Genomic DNA, 18,819 nt, shown 5'->3' on the forward strand with positions numbered 1-18,819 from the left:
GACGCTCTCCCTTGGCCCCTGCATTGCACCACGAGCCTCGCGGTGCCAACCCGGGCCTGTGGTAGGCCCTGACTACCCAGCCTCGGTGTGCACCGGAGCCGCACCTAGCCAGACACTTCCCAATCCCGGCTCCCCCAACCCCGGCCTCGGCTCCCACGCGCTCTCACCGCCCGCCCGGCGTCCCCCGGCCCGGGGAAGCGAGGTGACCGCGCAGGTCGGTGGAGCGCAGCGCCCGCCGGGGTCCCGTAGCCGCCGCCTATCAGCGGAGCGCAGGGGCGGGGCCGGCAGGGCCGGCGGGGCCGCGGGCGGGGGCGGACGGGCGGGGGACCGGGCTCCGGGCGGCTCCGGGCACCGCGCGCACACACCGGGCCGGCTCCCGAGGGCGCCAGCGCGGCCCCGGGGAGCGCGAGCTAGGAGCGCGCGGCCTGCGGTCAGCGGCCCAGCGGCCGAAAAGATGGTGTCCTGGATGATCTCCCGAGCCGTGGTGTAAGTACGGGCGGGGAAGGCGCTCGGGGCCCGGTTGCCGGGGCCGAGCTCACGGGCCGCGGCCTGCTCACCCGTGTCCGAGTCGCTGCGGGGCTCCGGGGCGGCGGTGTTGGGAACAGCAGAGCGCGGGCGGGCAGACTGCCTGGCGGGCGGATGGCGGGCTCTGCTCCGTGGAGCCGCTCCCCGACGCGCGGCGGGCTCTGCTCCGCTTCTCCTCGGCCTCCCCTCCGCTCCTCGGCTGCTCTCCTCGGCTCCTCGGCTCCTCCGCTGCCCGGCGCTGCGCGCGGCGGGCTCTGCTCGGCTCCGCGGCGCGCTCCCGGCTGCGGCTCCCGCTCCCGCTCCCGCGGCCCGCGCTGCGCGGCACCGCCCTGCGCAGGCTCCGCCGACGCTGAGCGCGGGAGGCCGGCGGGGCTCCGGATGCGCCCGAGCCTTTGTCACCAGGTCTACCGCGTTGCGGTGTCTGTCCGCGGCGCACGCCGCTTGGTCACGTGTAGGAGGAGGAGGAGGAGAGATCCGTGTCAGAGCCCAGGCTGCAGAGTCGTGCTCAGGGGTCCCGAGGTGACCCGCGAAGGAGCTTGCTCTAGAAAGGTCGGCCAAACCCTGACCAGGAGGGCCCTGTGTGGGAAGAAATGTTTGCGACGCGGAAGGCGCAGGTGCTAGTCCCTTTTGTTCGGGTCATCTCATCTATTCATTGATTGTGATACAAACGAGAGCTGCGGATGCGAAGAGGGGGAAAAAGTTGAGTTGTTTATAATCTGCAAAGGTATTTGGATACAAGTTAAACCGGTTCTCTTCCCATCTTCCACCTTACCCTGTGTGCTCTAAAGCAAAGCCACCAAATAAAGGCCAGTAAATTAGGTGGAGCCTGGGGACGGGGATTCATTATTCATGTAGCAGTAATGTCATCTGAGTACCTTAATGAAATGTTTATATGAGGTTAACAGGCCTCGCTGATTAGCTTATAATTTGTAGGGAGAAAGTTACATTACTTGGGTAGTATTATTATTATTATCATTATTATTTCACTATGGAGAAGGAGCTAAATTTTCTAACTTACTTTTATTTCATTTGGAAGTGAACTAGGTTACCTAATTTGCAATGCATTCAAAACTCGACCTTTCATAAAATGTCCTTTGAAGCCTCCTAACTTCTTGTGTTCATCTTAAAACCACAAACAAATAAAGTTATACCACAGGTGCCTTCAAATTATGTTTAGCCTTTTCCGGGGCAATCTTCTCGTTTCCACATAATCCAGGCATACTTTCTTAGCCAACCAGAAGTCCCTCAACTATTTTTGCGTAGCCCCTCAAACTAAATGCCCCCACTAAAAAGCTGGTTTTGTCCTTTGATCTCTTTGACCATTTGCAATGATGGAAAATTATGGGACAGCTTGAGTGAGTTCGCATTCATAAGAATTTTATTTCCTATTGTTGAAAGGAAATATGTTTCTAGTGCAGCCTCCCATGCAAAGGTCAGTACCACGTAGGAGACCTTAATGGGACAGACATTCCACATTCCCAGATATCTACTGTACAGGTCAGAATGTCAGGTCTTATGAGGGTTATACCTAGTGTAATACCTGGTGTTAGACAAGGAAGAAATTATCTGTGGTTGGAGAGTCATCAAAGAAGGCAAAAGAGATTACATTCAAAATAGACCTTGAAGAATAAACCCAATCTAGACTGCCAAGGAGGAAGAAGGAAAAATGCCCGATAGGTGGACTGGTGTAAATTGGAGCCCGGGGTTGGTCACAGGCTGAAAGCCAGACGAGCAGGAAGAGAAAGAGCTGCCTTGGTTTTATGAAGAGTTTGTAATCCCAGAGACACTGAGTCCAGCACTGAGGAAAGGGTGCACTCCTGCTGGGCCATCCTGTGGAATTTAAGGTCTGGGGTGAAGGGGAAGCCTACAAATGGGACTTTTAAAAAGGTCATTAAAACATGTATTAGTCAAGAGTCAAGAGATGTATGTCATGAGCTTCGGGCCCGGCACATTTGTCAGGGAACATCTGTGTGTTTCTGTCTGTCTGTGCTTGAGTTGTCTCTAAACATGAAAGCTGTCCTAATAGCTACACAGACCTAGGCACACGCTTCCCACTGAAATAAAATTTATTTATGTATCTCCTTCCTGGCCTACTGAAACATCCAGCCGGGCCTAAACAAGATCAGACGGTTTCCTCAGCGTGAGCCTTTGGAAGTTCCATAAGGGACAGAGGACCCTGTGTAAACCCGAACTCCCAAGATGAATGAGGAATCTGCAGACCTTGAAGTATAACTCTGAGGACAAGAATGATGGCTTTAGGGGTTGGGGATTTAGCTCAGTGGTAGAGCGCTTGCCTAGCAAGCGCGAGGCCCTGGGTTCGGTCCCTAGCTCCGGAAAAAAAGAAGAAAAAAAAAAAAAAAAAAGAATGATGGCTTTAGACTCCGACTTAGATGTCACTTAATAACTGTGTAGCCTCTCTGAACACACCAAGCCCACCTAAGCTTAAGTTGCCTTTTATTATTATTATTATTATTATTATTATTATTATTATTATTTATTGTTTTGGGGTGGTCTTTGGGATAGGGGTCAGAGGACAACCTGTAGGAATCAATACGTTCCTTCCACCATGTGAGTCCCAGGGATTAGATGAACACAGGGATTAGACTTGGCCAGAAAGCACAAAGTCTCCTCATCTTTCCTCATTGTCACAAAACTTACTTAAATGTCACGTGACCAATAAATTAGCAGTTTTTAATGGACCATGTGTGTACATGTGTGTACATGTGTGTGTGTGTGTGTGTGTGTACGTGCGCGAACCTGGGTATGCCTGGGTATTTGTATGTGTACCATGCTTCTGCAGAAAGCCCGAGGTCAGAATGCTGTGTCAGATCCCGTGAAACAGGAGGTACAAGCGGTTGTGAGCTGCCATTTGAATACTGAATCCAGACCCTGGGTCCTCTGCAGAAGTATGTATGTGCTCTTAACCACTGAGCCAGTCCCCGAGGTGAGCAACTTGTAAGGAATGGCAATGTAAGCACATCTTACAGTACTAAATCATATACGCTGCCCGTACCTCACGTTCTGAAAGCATTACTCGCCAATTGAGGGAACCACCCCCTTCCCTAACTTTTCTTAGCATCTGTGATAGCATTGTACACAAACCAAACCTCAAACCAGATTGTCTAATTTCAAATATCAATTCTATCACTTATTGACAGTGACTCACCCCACAAGATAAGACACATTCTTATATATAATGTCCACATGCGGCATCTAATGGGTAGTAACCATCCTATAGGTGACAGTTGCTCCTTACAGCTCAAAGAAGCACATACTTCCCCACCCCAAATACCTACATACTAAATTTTAGACTATCTTATGTTTCTTTAGCCCCCTCTGAGCCTGTGTTTAGATAACAAAGTTATGCATACAGAATTTGATACCATAACACTTTATAAGGAGTGCCATAATACAGGTAGGGTTCTGCAGTGGGCGTCTGTGGTGCTTTGAAAATGCTTGGCTTTGAGACCCTCCTCCTAAGAAGCCAGTCTTCTAGCAGCCTTCAGATCCAGACGTAGAACTCTCAGCTCCTCCTGCCACCGTGCCTGCCTGGATGCTGCCTTGCTTCCTGCCTTGATGATAATGGACTGAACCTCTGACCTAGAGACTTTTTGTGGAATTGTGTGGGGAAATGTGGCTGCTTTGTGCCTTTGTCTAAAGTGTCTGCCTGAGACTAAGTCTAAGGTTAAGAGAATCAGAATTAATTGCCTTTACAAAGGAAGTCTCAGAAAAGCCCACCCCACAGTGGCACAGTTCCTCCAACAAGGCCACACCCACTCCAACAAGGAAAGTCACACCTCCTAAAACTGTAACTCCTGGGGCCAAGCATATTCAAACCACCACGGACAGCATCCTTCACATACATACCTTGAGGGAGAGGGAGACGAATGTGAGGAGTATTTTTGAATGAAACTTTATATTTTCATGATCATTGGTCTGAAACTGAAAATTTGTTTGCCTAAGTTATTCGTGTGTTCTGTTTCATCAACAAAGCACAAAAACTTTATCAAGATGCAGCCTGGCAGTAGTAGCCTGTGCCTTTAATCCCAGCACTTGGGAGGTAGAGGCTTTCTTGAGTACAAAGTTAGCCTGGTCTACAGAGTTAGTTCCCGACACCCGTGGCTACACAGTGAAAGACGAAAATAAATAAATAGACAGCCTGACATTCGTACACTGTTGTTTTGTTTCCTAATATGTATGATGGGCCTCTTTTTCTTTTGTATTTCATATCTTATTATCAAGGTTGAATAACTGCTCTAATATTTGCCGATTAATTCTCTTATTATTTCAACAGCCTGTATGTGCTTCATCCACTACTGTGTATTTCTTCTTTGTCTTCTCTGAGCCCCTTACCCAATAACGAAGCTCAGACTATTTAATATTGGGAAGAAATATATTTTGATCTGATTTTACGTCTCTCATGGACAGTTCATAGTTCTAGTGCTGTGTGCGGTGGATAGAGATGTGTGCACGTACGTGAGCAGGTACATGTGCGTGTGGCCAGCATCCTATGTCTTCCTCGGTTGCTTTCCACTTTATTATTTCAGATCCGGGATCCCTCTGAGCCTGGAAGCCCATCAGTTGGCTAGGCTGGCTGGCCTGCAAACCTCTGGGATCCATGCTCCTGTTTCTCCTCCCTAGCACTAGAGCGACAGGGGGGATCTGAACACAGGTCCTCAGGCTTGCATAGACCACTGAGCCATCTCCCCTACCTTTTAGTAGCATTTCCCATTTGTTTTTTGTTTGTTCTCAGCAATGTGGGCTTTAGTGCAGCTCAAATGCAGGACCTTGTACATGCTAGGCAAGTGCTCTACCACTGAACTACACCCCTGCTCTTAAACACGTTGATTTCCGTTCTTTCTTAACTTTTCGTCCATCCAGATGTTTGGTAACTACTCTCTTCTCATGCAATTGAATTATGAAGAGTCCTCTGTTTCCTTCTTACTTATTAACACATTTTCATTTTTGTTTTGCCATAATTATAGCATCTGGCAGTAGTAGTAACAACTTCCTCCTGCTCTCTTCAACTGTTTGTTCTGGTTTCATTTCTATGGCTGTGACAAGCACCCCCAAGAAATAGCAACTGAGGGAAGGAAGAGCGTATTTTTGACTCATGAGTCCAGGTGACAGTCCATCACTGCAAGAAAGTTAAAGCAAGCACTTAAAGTTTCACATCCACACTTGGTGGTGGGGGTGATCTTTTCTTGTTTTCCTCTGGCTTTCTCCTCTCATATAAGTTTTCGGGACCTAGGGAATGGTGCCACCCACAATGGACTGGGTCTTCTTACATCAGGTAAAAATCATGTTGCCCCCACAGATGTGCCCATAGGCCAACCTAAACATATCTTTGGAGACTAAAACTGCTCGAGCAATGTCCCCTCTTTCCAGCATGTTCTGTTTTATCCATCTGCCTGGCGTTCCTTGTGAGCTTGCCTAAGTGTCATTGTTTCTCACTCCTTTATTTAGCTAAATACTTTCCTCTACTCTTCAGTTCCCTCCCTCTTTCACATAAGAATACCTCAGAGGAGGGGCTGGAGAGACACCTCACAGGTTTGGAGCACTTGTTGCTCTTACAGAGGACTAGGGTTCAATTACCAGTACCCACAGGTCTGTAACTTCAGTCTCGGGGGATCTGACATCTCTTAGGACCTCCGGTACCAAGCATGCACTTGGTCTCCATACATGCATAAAGTCAAAGCACCATACACATAAAATAATGAACTTTTTTTTAAATAAGTAAGCTGTGTGCGCTGTGTCTACTCTGTCTCCTGTCAAGATGTTCCCAAACTCTATCACTTAGACTTTCCTTCCCCTTCCACCGACACTGCTATTTTCCCTTCAGTCGTGATGTCCTTTAGCCAGGGCTTGGTCTGCATCTCCTGTATCAGCAGCTCTTGCTACGGCTGTTCACCATCTCCTCAGACTTTCTACAACAACCTTGCTTTAATAATAACTTACATGGGGGCTGGAGAGATGGCTCAGCGGTTAAGAGCACTGATTGCTCTTCTAGAGGTCCTGAGTTCAACTCCCCATACAGCCACACGGTGGGTCACAACCGTCTGTAATGAGATCTGTTGTCCTCTTCTGGTGTGTCTGAAAAGAGAGCACTCATACATGAATAAATAAACCTTTAAATAATAATGTGTATATATATATATATATATATATATATATATATATTTAGTAATCCGTTAAAATGGGCATAAGCATCTGAGGCAAGGTTACTGCTGGTCCCCTGCAAATAACAAGCCTTTTTCTCTATTTTTTGGATCCTAGATTACACATTTGTACTAGACACTCTTCCACATATTTTTTTCCAGGTAAATGAAAGATGAATGATCAAGACTGTTTGACAGAACCATTATAAAAAAATCTTCTTGTGCACCACGTTAACTGGCTGTGGAGTTTTCTGCAACATCACTGTGACGGAAAGTCAGGGAAGATACCAGGTCACCCAGGTCCCACAGACAGGGAAAATGTGGCAGTCGAGATGGCATTGTCGGTTAGTGATCAAGATAACTAAGGAGCAGACCACAAAGTGTCACTGTACTATACTATGTAACCATCTGACTATGTACCCTGACACTCCCAGCAATCCTCCTGCCTCAGCCTCCTGAACCGAGATCATAAGAACAAACTACCACACCTAGCTTAAAGTTTAAAAGTTCCTTTTAGTAGGTTAAGTTTTCTTAGACTTTAATTGTGTGTGTGTGTGTGTGTGTGTGTGTGTGTGTGTGTGTGTGTGTGTGTACTGTGTGAGTGCCTAGCACCCACAGAGCCCAGAAGTTTGTCCCATGTTGATGCTAGAAACCCAGCCTGAGTCCTGTGTAAGAGGCCAAGTGCTCTCCAGGCTGAGCAGACACTCCAGCCGTATGCCAGCTTTACTTACCCTCTATACTATTGGTGTTTGAGATTACGTACTTCATCGTGAGAGTGTTGTGCATCGTGGGGTATTTAGCAGAACTCTTGGTTCCTGCACACTAAAACCAATATCATCATACCCCATTTCCCTAGTTCTAAGAGCCCCAGACGTCTCTAGATGCTGCCCTACGTGTGCCACCTCAGATGCAGAATTGCTATTGACTGAGAACCTCCAGGCTACAGCAAAGGGAATCAAAGGGAAGGAAGGAAAACTATGAGAAAGAACAAACCTGGAAGCCATGATGGCCAGTGTGGGCACATGTGGGTCCTAGGATATGAGTTAATTAAGTGAATTTCAAACTCCAATTACTCAGTCTCGGTGGCCACTTTGGTGGACAGTGCAAAGGTTGCACTTTGCCAGGCAATGGTGGCACACACATTTAGTCACAGCCCTCAGGAGATAGAGGCAGGTGGATATCTGTGAGCTTGAGGCCAGCCAGGGCTACACAGAGAAACCCTGTCTCAGAAAGAAGGGGAAAAAAAGAATGTTCCCTTGTTACAGAAAGTCCTGTAGAAATAATCTAGCAAATATAGTCACCCGCCTAGCACATCCGTCTAAAATTGGCTGGCTTGTTTACTGTGTGCTGTACGGGTACCCTTCTAGGAGACATTGGAATTCCTGCATTGATGTTAGGAAATCCACTAGGACGGAATTGTCCTCTGAATGCTCTGTGGAAAACACAATTACTAACCATGCTATCTTTTTTTTTTTCTCTTTATGCCGTATAGAGATGCTTTCAAGAGTAATAAAACTCCTGAATTATTCAAGAAATCGTCTTACAATATTCCCAGTATCGCACCATATTTTCTGAGTTTCTATGTGACACAGCAGAGCTTTGAAGTTACATGAGTCTGGAAGGCAGCTTGGAGGTGGGGCTCTCTGTGCTTTGTATGTTGTTTAGTTTTGAGGGGTGTGTTTGTTTAAGACAGGGTCTTCCTCTGCAGCTCAGTCTGGCTTTGACCTCAAGATTTTCATGCCTCGGCCTCTTGAACCCTGGGATTACAGTTGTGAGCCCCCACGGCTGCAGTCAAGCAAATGCCTGACAGGTTCACGCCCTGGGTCCCATCCCCAGCACCATGCAGACAAAACGATATCAGGATTGTGTGCTAGTTACTTTCCTATTGCTGTGATAAGAGGCCACAACCAGAGTAGTCTATACAGGAAAGCATTTAATCAGGTTTATGGTCCCAGAGGGTTAGTACCCATGATGCTTAGCAAAGGCCCGGCAGGAGGAGGGGCTGAGAGCTTCCATCTCTAACCATAAGCAAGAGGCAGAGAGTGCACTAGGGATGGCAGGCTACTCGTAAGGCACCAAGACACACCTCCTCCAACACGGCAACACCTCCTGGTCCTTCCCAAACAGTTCCAACAACTAGGTGCCAAGTGTTCAAGCTTATGGGACCAAGCAAGCACGTTCTGATTCAGACTTCCGTGGATTAGAAATGTGAAGCCATAGGTTACCATTTTGTTGGCATCGTCCCAGTTACCAGCATCAGCAGCGTGACAGAGAAGCTAGCAAGAAGATATGTGCAAGTCATAGGGAGGATGTTGACCATAGGTTTATACCAGCCAGTATGTCATGTCACGAAGTGATCAGACGTCCTCGTGCAGAATGCGCATTGATGTTTTCAAGGAACGATGTGCCAGTCTTGGGAAATAATTATTAGCACACATAAATCAAATCAGTCATTCCGCCATGGACAGCTTCATTAACCTCTTACCAGGTCACATTTCTTTCTGGGAAGTCTGGCCTGCTGGCACTGACAGATCAGAAAACTACAAACTAGGTCACTTCAGAAGTCTGAGATCAAGGTAACAAGAAGTCGGGTCGTGAGGTCGGAGGGGGAATCTTTGTGGAGCCTCTCTGCTTTCTGGTGGTTTGCTAGCCGCCTCTGGTGTTATCATCTTCTGATTCCCTCCCTTCATCTCCACACGGATGGGCAGTGGATGGCTGCTGGTCCAAACTGACCCCAGATTGCAGCCTGCTCCGTTGATTTCCTTTTAACCTGATTATCCCTGTAAATAACCCTGTCTCCAAATAAGGTCACCCTCTAAAGCCGCGCTTTGGTCTCCAGCATACCTAACCGTACACCACAACCTTCAGACACGCAGAGGGATGCAGACAGAGGCACAGGAACAATCTTAGGGACTGGATTAAAGGGGAAATTAACAAAATAGCTCTCTTAATATGATTCTGTGGGAGGAGGGGTATGTGGTTCCACCTAACACCTAGCCGCTGTGGGGAGTGGGGGAGGGGTGGCGTTAACTCCACTCGGAAGAACTGCAGAATGCCAGACTACATTTACATGGGGGCTTGCAGTAAGTTCCAATGCCGTGGATTCACTGCGCAGGGAGTGGGACCTCAGCCCGGATGAGAACCAAGGCAGGCTGAGGCCAAAGAGTCAGGGGGTCCCAAGCTCTGGAGTGTCCAGTCTCCACTGCAAACTGTGTGGAGTTGGGAGCATGGGTGGCCCACGGGTCTGCAGTGAGACTGGGACCAGGGGTCCTCCAGCTTAGCTCAGGGGCTGGATGACCAGGAGGGGCCTTCAGCGGAGCGGCCTCCAGCGGGAGACTTAGGTGGCCGCTCTGTAGGACAAAGGCTTCCTCCATGGCCCCTACAGTGCTTCTTGGTGAGAGAGGCAGTCCTTGCTTGTCCTACTGTTTACTGATTGTTCATCCTGGAAAATGGGTGCATGTAACTTCCTCAGGGCGGACGACCAGAGATTAAATACCTTTTGCAGGAAGGATAGTCTGGGAAGGGAAGCTCACCGGCTAACCGCTCAGGGCTCATCTAGGTACCTCATGAGCGTGGAGAGCTCTGTGTTCTATGCTATGTGATCAGTGATCACTTTCTTACGTGTGGAGCTGTGGTCACGTGTTCCATCTGGTCGGGCGGACGGAAACTCCTACCGTCCGCAAGTGGGTACCAGGGTTTCTGAGCCCACTCAACTTTGCCAAGTTTCCTGGTAGGATCCAATGCCCCACGGGGGTGCTGAAGTCATAGTATGGGGTGTGTGTAAAGGACCAAGTATATGTGCTCTCACCTTTCACCTTGTTGACAGGGGTCTCAATTGTTGGCGTGCTGTACTCTGGACTGCAGGCTAGCTGCTTCAGGAACTGCCAGGCAATCCTGCCTCCATTTCCCGTCCTAATGTAGATTTCAGATTCACACCGTATCCAGTTTGCTTACTTTATTCTAATGTCTAGGGGTGCCTTGCCTGCATGTATATCTGTTTCCCATGTGCATGCCTAGAGCCCATACAGACCAGAAGATGGTATCGGATCCCCTGGAACTGGAGTTCCAGCTAGCCATGAGCCACCGTGACACATCTAGCTTTTTATGTGGGTACCAGGGATCAAATGCAGGCCATCAGGCTTGCTTGCTTGCAAAGGTAGACACGTTTACCCACTGAGTCAACTTGACAGCCCGTAAAGGACAATTTTATAACCTCTAAACTTGTTCACCATTAACTGCCAGCCTCATGAAAACAGTGTGTGGTCCTCCATGACGTCATACAAAGTAGAACCCCGTTGAGGATCTTGACTGTACTGTTTGTGTGCCTCCTCTGGAGAATGATAGGTGAAAGACTGTGTGTGTGTGTGTGTGTGTGTGTGTGTGTGTGTGTGTGTGTGTGTAGTACTGGTATGTACACAATGGTCGAGCTGCCTATAAATCTGAATATAATCATGAACATGGCTCTCTGTTTTGGGGTAGGGGTGGGGTATCCAGAGAACTATGGTGCTGTGCATGAAGCAAGCCAGATAGGACTGTGTATCACACGACAGCATCTTTAACTGCCTCCACATAGTTAGATTGCTCATATGTGGCCAGTCAGGTTTTGAGCGGATGTCCGTCACCGTGTAGGATATGAGTTAGCCGTGAAGGTGGAGAGGGGTAAAGCAATTGGTGGTTATGGCATCCTGCTAAGTTTCAGTGATTGGCGGAATTCGCCTTATCATCTATACGACATGAAACCGTGTGTCCTGTATCCTTTCTTCTGTGTCAGCCCTTACGTCGGAGATGTGTTTAACACTGGGAGTGGGTTAGGTGCTGCTCCCTGCCATAGCTAACAGGGCGAGCTGAGGCAAGCAGGAGGCAGATACCACCGGAAGGAGAGGCTGGTCCTGTCCCAGCCCATATGTTCTTGCTGGTATAGGGGCTGGTTCTATGCTACGCCAGGGCACAGATGGAGGCAGGGAAGGGGCCGCACCTGTCATGACGAGTCGAGTCTTGGAACAGAAGGCCAGAACCTTTGAGAAGATGCCAGGCAGGCTGTCTTTTGTCCTTTTCCTCAAAGCTGGTGTAAGTGCAGTGAAGAAAGTCCAACTTGAGGTTTATCCAAAGGGTTTCTGAGGTTCTAGACGGGGATGCACAGCTAGCTGGTTAAATGTTCTCTTCCTTATTTCCACTCCTTGTCAGATGAGAGTTTTCTCTCTTTCTTTTTAACCTTTTTAGATATTGGGGTGGAGGCATGTGCGTGCCACAGCGTCGGTGAGGACAGTAGAGGACATCCGTGGGTTTTGGTCCTTGCTGTTCTCTGGGTACACCAGCCTAACCCATGTTTTGGTATCTGCCTCTCCTCTTGCTGTATCTGTGTCTGGGCTACTGCACCCCGCTTTTATCTAGGCTCTGAGGATCCACACTTAAGTCCTCACTGCTTCCTACAAATGCTTTAGCCACTGCGCCTTTTCTCCAGCTCCAGACGTTGCTTTCTTATCTATCTCTCTGATAGCACATGGAAAGTAACTTGGTATTTGAAACCTTGTGAATTAATGTGGCTAACCCTAAGAGATAAGGTGGCTATTGAAGTGCAGACTAATGTTCTTTGTTCAATGGCTGTGCTCGGTGGGTTTTGTGGGTGTTTTTATGATTTATTTACTTATGTACATGAGCACACTGTAGCTGAATTCAGACACACCAGAAGGGGGCATCGGACCTCGTTGCAGATGGTTGTGAGCCACCACATGGTTGCTGGGATTTGAACTCAGGACCTCTGGAAGAGCAGTCAGTGCTCTTAACCACTGAGCCATCTCTCCAGCCCTGGGCTTTGTGTTTTAATGATATTGTTTGTCTGTTTGGGTGGTTGACTTGTCCAAAGTCTCAGGTTACTTGAGACACTACCCAGTGCTCCCCTAAAAGTAATTTAACTTGAGTTAGAGATAGGCCTCCATGTCTCTTGCATGCATGAAGTCCTGGGTTCAGTCCACATCTCTGCAGGTCAAGGAAGAGACAAGGGGAGGAGGGAAGGAAAGAGCTCACAGAGCACATCTGTTTTAGAACAGTTCCTCGGGGTTAGAAGTGGAAGCATTAGCAGTGGGTTCTGGGTAGCTCCGGCAAGAGAGCCTCTGAAACTGAGAGGAACCCTGGTGCTTCCTATTCCTCCACCACCCTGAGCTCCATGTGTATGAAGAAAGGAAACATGATGTGGAGAGGTGTGCACTGTCCCCAGGGTCACTACTGTAGGAGCGACCTAGCTAGGACATCTGTCACTCTCCGGTGGCCAGGATTTACTTGGCTTGTTAGCCTAGTCATTGTTCCTTGTTCATTCTCTCTGCTGTGCTCACTTGGTCACTAAATGACACATGCACAGAGCGGCAGAGGACCCAGAACCGGATATGAGGCATCCGCCTGTACATTTGCAGCTCTGCGTGTAAAGATTTGTAATTTTAGGACATCGGATTGGAATTTGGAAAGTCACCTCTACACCCCCCACCCCCCCCCAGGCCTGCTCCACCCCCATCCCAGTAACGCTGCAGTCCCTCAGAAGTGAAAACTCTCGCTGCAAATGTGGCATTTTCAGCTTGGAGAGAATTCCCTCCATGCGGGCTGGGGATGACCTAGATTCGCTCTAGAACTGGTTGGATTCTCTTTTTTCTGTGGTTTTTCAGTCTCTGTGTTTTGCTCACATTTTAATCCAGGGAACCAAGTTTAAAATTTTATGGTAAAGAGACAAGAGTTTTTCCAACCTTGAACTGGGACCTGGTCACAGGCCCAGGTACCCCTGACACTTTACAGAGTCGGAGGCTGGAGAAATCAGGAGTTCCAGGCCTCCCTGAACTGGATGAGACCCTGTCTGAGAAGATTGCCTTGTTCACTATCTAAAAATAAATCCTGTAAGATGAGATGGTTTAAAATTACAGGTTGGGGCCAGAAAAGCAGTTCTAACATTACTTCATTTGAGAAATACCACTGGTAGAATTGTGGCTTTGACCTCTTAAAACATCTTTAAGTTATTTTCAGTGTTGTAGTATTCCTAAAGGAGAACATTCAGTTCCAATTTTGTTGTTATTGTTGTTTCTGTTGTTTGTTTTTTGAGACAGGATCTCTCTGTCTCAAAATCTGTGATCTTGGCTGTCTTGTAAGATGTTAGCCAGGCTAGCCTCAGACTGCCAGAGATCCGCCTGCCTCTGCCTCTCTGCCTCTGTGCCACCCAGTGCTGGCAAAATCCATTTTCTTGTGGCTGCTGAACCCCTTCTTAGCATCACAGACACTTTCTTACTGATGCTGAGTGCCTGCCTCATCAGAATAGAACTGTGCAGGGACACCCACCCACCCCTTTGGAGGCTGAAGTCAGAGGCTCACTTGAGCCCTCACTTTCCAAACCAGCCTGGGCAACCTAATGAGAGCCTGTCACAAAGCAGGTGGCACATTCTTGGAGCTCTGAAGTACTATAGCTTATTGGAAGCTTGTTTAAAAAAAAAAAGTGTTTTCCCAAACTCCACTCCCAAAGAGTCTGATTGAATGGATCTCGGATAGGTGGGGTGTCCCTATTTCCACGGGCTCCTCTGTGTAAAGAACATGCAGTCACACTTTTAAACTTTTATGCTGGATTTTGTCAGAAACTGTCATGGGACTGAGCTACCAAAGACCACCATTTTAAAACATGGAAGTAAAAATGCTGTTGGTTTGGCTATCTAGTGATATTAAAACATGCAATCTGAGCCTTTAAAAAAAGATCTCGGAAACTTACCAAGAAGCAGTCAGTGGCCTGTAAAGAAGTAAGCCCCCCAGGGCCATCGAAATGACTCAGCAGGGGCTGGGGATTTAGCTCAGTGGTAGAGCGCTTACCTAGGAAGCGCAAGGCCCTGGGATCGGTCCCCAGCTCCGGAAAAAAAGAACCAAAAAAAAAAAAAAGAAATGACTCAGCAGATGACTGTGCTTAGCACCAAGCCTGAGGGTCTGAGTTCAACCCCATCTCTGGGATTCACATAGTAGAAGGAGAAAACAGACACCTTTGACCTGCACACACGTATAGCAGTACATGCACATGCGCATGCGCACACACATAATTTTTCAAATGGTTAAAAAGAAGTGCTCCCTCTCAGACAAAGTTTGGGTTTTTCAGAATTTATTGCAAAAGTATTAGAAGCAAAGCATGTGGCAAATGGAATATCTGGAGTTTATTACAGCATGAATTTGAACCTGGAAATGGACATTGCACCTTCAACCAGCTTGAGAGCACGATCTAGCAAACAGTAAAACCCCGTGTTTGTGCAGCGGCTACATGACCGCCTGCTGCAAGGACATTAATACCGTCCCAAAAGGGCCATTTGTAAGGTTCTGACTGCGGAGCCCTGTGCTTACTTACCTGCAGGTGAGTGCATTCAAAATTCCTAATGCCAGTTAAAGTGTCCGCCATATAAAACTAACTTACAGGTCCGGAAAGGTGATGGAGTGGTTAAGAGCACTTGCTGCTCTTGCAGAAGACCCAGGGTTGGTCCCCAGCACCCACATGGTGACTCACAGCTGACTGACTGTAAGCTCCGAGATACATCTATGCTGGCACCCATCAACACATACAGCTTTATACACACAATTAAAAATAAATAGACCTTTAAAGAAGTCAACTCTTAAAAGTCTCCAGTGCTTGGGATGTCCGCAAGCCGTGAGTTTTCTGAGTGACAGAAAGGAGCACACGTAGTCTGTCCTGACGCTACTTTTAGCAAATCACACTAGGAGTGGGTGCTCATTCCGAGTCCTATTTCTGTATGTGAGTGTGCGAGCGTGTGAGCGTGTGTGTGTGTGTGTGTGTGTCCATCCTAAAAGAAACTGCTGGAATGTGTCCAAGTTCTCTTACACGTCCTTCCCCTAAAAATCTAAGAAAAGCTGTATGGTATTTAAAATGTGGTCCAATGTGTTGTTATGGAAACTAATCCAGGAAATGCAGGAAAAGGTAAATCTTTGGCTAGGAACTCACGAGGGAAATGTTCTGTGGAGAGAATTAACTGTCATGAGGCAAAGACCCTCCGAAGAAGTGAAATATAGATCCTCTGCTCAAATTAATGACGAATCAGAAACAGAGGTGGCCATCAATCTGGAACCTGTAATAGTGGGACACGGGACCACTTTTAGGTGTGTTGGCGCTAAGATTCCAGATGCCCGGGAGTCATCCCTGGTTTCTTTAGGTTTGTGGGTTAGTTGCCTATGGCTTTGGAAATTCACCGAGAAAGTTCTGGAACAGTCCAGTTGCACGTTCAGTTTCTTCAGCGCCCTTTCTCGTTCAGATCTCAGCTTACGCACATTTACATATTGCGTCGTCTGTTTCAAGGGTAGATGGCAACATCCCATCTACAGTCAAGAGTGCTTCCTTGGGCTGGAGAGATGGCTCAGCAGTTAAGAACACCCGACTACTCTTCCAGAGGTCCTGAGTTCAATTCCCAGCAACCACATGGTGGCTCACAACCATCTGTAAAGAGATCCGATGCCCTCTTCTGGTGTATCTGAAGACAGCTACAGTGTACTTATATATAATAAATGAATAAATCTTTAAAAAAAAAAAGAGTGCTTCCTTCCCCACCTTTGGCAAATATTTAATGAGCACCCACCATGCATCAGAGACATATGACACTAAACATGACAGATTCTGTCACACAGACCACAGGTGGGTAACGATATATGCCACCATAGTTACAAACAGCTATGTCCCTTAGCGCCCTTTCCTGCTGTGTTATTACCAGGTGCTTTATAGAAAGGAGACATACAAAGAAGCATCATTGGCTGTAGGAAGTCTTAACTGTTACCCAAGAAGGAACAAGATGTTATATATAGTCTCGAGGGGAAAGGAGTTCTTACCTAAAAGGGTCAAGAAAAGCTTCCCAAAGCAGAGTCTTTGAACTCTGTCCTTAAAAGTCATCTTCCTCAAGCTGGCAACAGTGGCACCAGCACTTAGGAGGCAGAGGCAGGTAGGTCTCCAAATTCCCAGCCTGGTCTACAGGGCAAATTCCAGGACAGCCAGGGCTACACAGAGAAACCCTGTCATGGCAGCTGGGAGTGAGGTAGGGGTGATAGGCTGATCTTAATGTGGGAAATGGGGCCCTATGTGTTTTATTAAGCCTTCATGACTCACAAGTACACCGCATATATTCTATAGTATAGACAGTGTATTTATTATATACTAAACTTTAAGAGTGGCATTTGCTGGGCTGGAGAGATGGCTCAGCAGTTAAGAGCACCAACTGCTCTTCCAGACAGAGGTCCTGAGTTCAAATCCCAGCAACCACATGGTGGCTCACAACCATCTGTAATGGGATCTGATGCCATTTTCTGGTGTGTCTGAAAACAGCGACAGTGTACGCATATACATTAAATAAATAATTTTTAAAGAAGAGTGGCATTTGCTAAAACTGCTACTGAAAACATACCCCAACACCTTGAGATCCCCCACCACTTGTTTAAGTTTGGGTTAGAGATTTATTCGTTGAAGCAAGACCTCTGAACTTCCATAGTTCTTCTCCACACATTAAAAAGAAAACAGCAGATCTCTGGTCAGCAAAGGGCTCTCATCTGTCATCATGCAGTATTTATTGTGCCTTAGATTAATTTTTCTAGCGGTCTTATTTTTTTGCAAACAGAAGGACATGAATCAACAGTCTGAAAGAAGTGGACGTTCGCTATTGAAATTGTTTGTAGTTACTGTGGCTACTTCTTCCCGGATGTGTTTCTGTCAAAAGATAAAACACTGTTTGCATTGCGTTTTCCTTTGGTCTAGCCGGGGAATGACATATTCCAAATAGGGTGGCTGAGGAAGTGAGAGACTGACTTTGAACAAAGACTTGCAGGCGGAGGGGGCCTTGGCTGCTCCAGAGCTCAGCTTAGCTGGAAGAGAGTCCCAGTAAAGCTGTCTGCCAAGGGCAAGCCCCATGGCTGTCTGTGACAGCTGTGGGTTTGCACGTGGCTATAGCAGAGTGATGGTGTCACCCATGACAGAGGCCATTGTTGAAAGCATGGGGATTTGCACTGATCACGTGGGGACCCAGGTTTGAGAAGAGAGGGGCAAGTGGCATGGTCAGATCCTGTGTTTTAAAGATCTCTCTAGGCTGTGGACAAAGGAGGAGCTTCAAGAGGCTCTTTAGTGAACGAGTAGAGAGAATGGTAACACGGACCGGACCCAGGTGGCGTCAGTGGTCAGAGCCAGGATTTATGTTTTCACACAGAAGCTAGGGGGGCGGCTTCACAGTTTGGCCATGGACATTCAGAGTGCAGGAACTAGTGGAGTTCATAGCATAGGGACTTAATCGACGTCAAGAAGTTGGTGCTAAGTTTTATCTCAACGTGAGGAACGTGCAAGGCAAAGGCTCCTCAGATAGTCTGGCAACAGAAAAGCAAGCCGTTATAGTAGGATGATGGCAGGTGTGACCAGATTATACCACTGGGGGAAATGACTCGATCCAGTCTGAAACTTCCTGTTTGTCTATAGGAATGGAGACAGTGTGGCATCAGGGAAGGAACAGGCAAGGAGATGGGTAAGGGCAGCTTAGAGTACAAAGCATTAAGGAAAGCCCAGGAAAGATACCTTGTATCACACACCCTTCTCTCTCTGGTCCCAGCCTCCACCTCAGACCACAGGCAGTCAATTCCAGTGTGGTCACAAAAATAAAACAATAAACTTTCTAAAATATCAAAAAATTACCTTTTATGACTTTAAGATTAGGGAAAGCAATCTTAAGCGGGACCAGCAGCTTGCGTTCGAAGGGAAAGGCTGAAAATGATAGGTTGAAATAGACTGAAATTAGATACTTCTCTGTCAGTGATAAAGACATCATAGAGAGTGGGAAGGAAACACGAATGGGACAAAATATTAGTAGTATACAAAGGTAAGAAATAGGGTTGGTTAAACAGCCCGGGAGGTGGTGTTTTCCACCAAGCCTAGCCATCTGAGATGGAAGGAGGAAACTAACTCCTGCAGTTATCCTGACTTCCGCTGTGGTGCGTATGCACATGTGTGCACACACACACAAAAAAATGTAACAAAGGCTATTACCTTTTAAAAAAAATAAGAGCAAGATATATCTCATATGCAGAACATATAAAGGTACCTGGACAGGTCTATTTTACATAAAAAATAGTGTGTGCTTGAAAATAGCCAAGGAAA

The 18,819-nt window shown here is 47.3% G+C and overlaps 2 protein-coding genes across 12 annotated transcripts in view; one reads left to right on the plus strand and one right to left on the minus strand.

Annotated features, from left to right (window-relative positions):
• Positions 1-785, minus strand: part of Jmjd1c (jumonji domain containing 1C) — a 162,155-nt gene extending 161,370 nt beyond the window's left edge. For 5 of the 10 annotated variants that reach the window (XM_087596798.1, XM_087596789.1, XM_087596788.1 and 2 more), the window contains exon 1: positions 168-261. The gene's annotated coding sequence lies outside the window, so the exon portion shown is untranslated. Of the gene's footprint in view, positions 1-167; positions 262-557 lie in introns of those variants that run through there. The other 5 variants (XM_087596796.1, XM_087596784.1, XM_087596787.1 and 2 more) reach the window with 2 other exon arrangements.
• Positions 322-18,819, plus strand: part of Reep3 (receptor accessory protein 3) — an 82,460-nt gene continuing 63,962 nt past the window's right edge. Inside the window, exon 1 of one of the 2 annotated variants that reach the window (XM_087597181.1) lies at positions 322-486. In XM_087597181.1, the coding sequence (XP_087453307.1) occupies positions 455-486 (32 nt within the window). In that variant the 5' untranslated portion in view covers positions 322-454. The remainder of the gene's footprint in view (positions 487-18,819) is intronic. The other variant, NM_001106386.2, reaches the window with a different exon arrangement.

The sequence above is a fragment of the Rattus norvegicus genome, chromosome 20, assembly GCF_021556685.1.
Source record: "Rattus norvegicus strain SHRSP/BbbUtx chromosome 20, alternate assembly SHRSP_T2T, whole genome shotgun sequence".
Classification (NCBI taxonomy): Eukaryota; Metazoa; Chordata; class Mammalia; order Rodentia; family Muridae; genus Rattus; species Rattus norvegicus.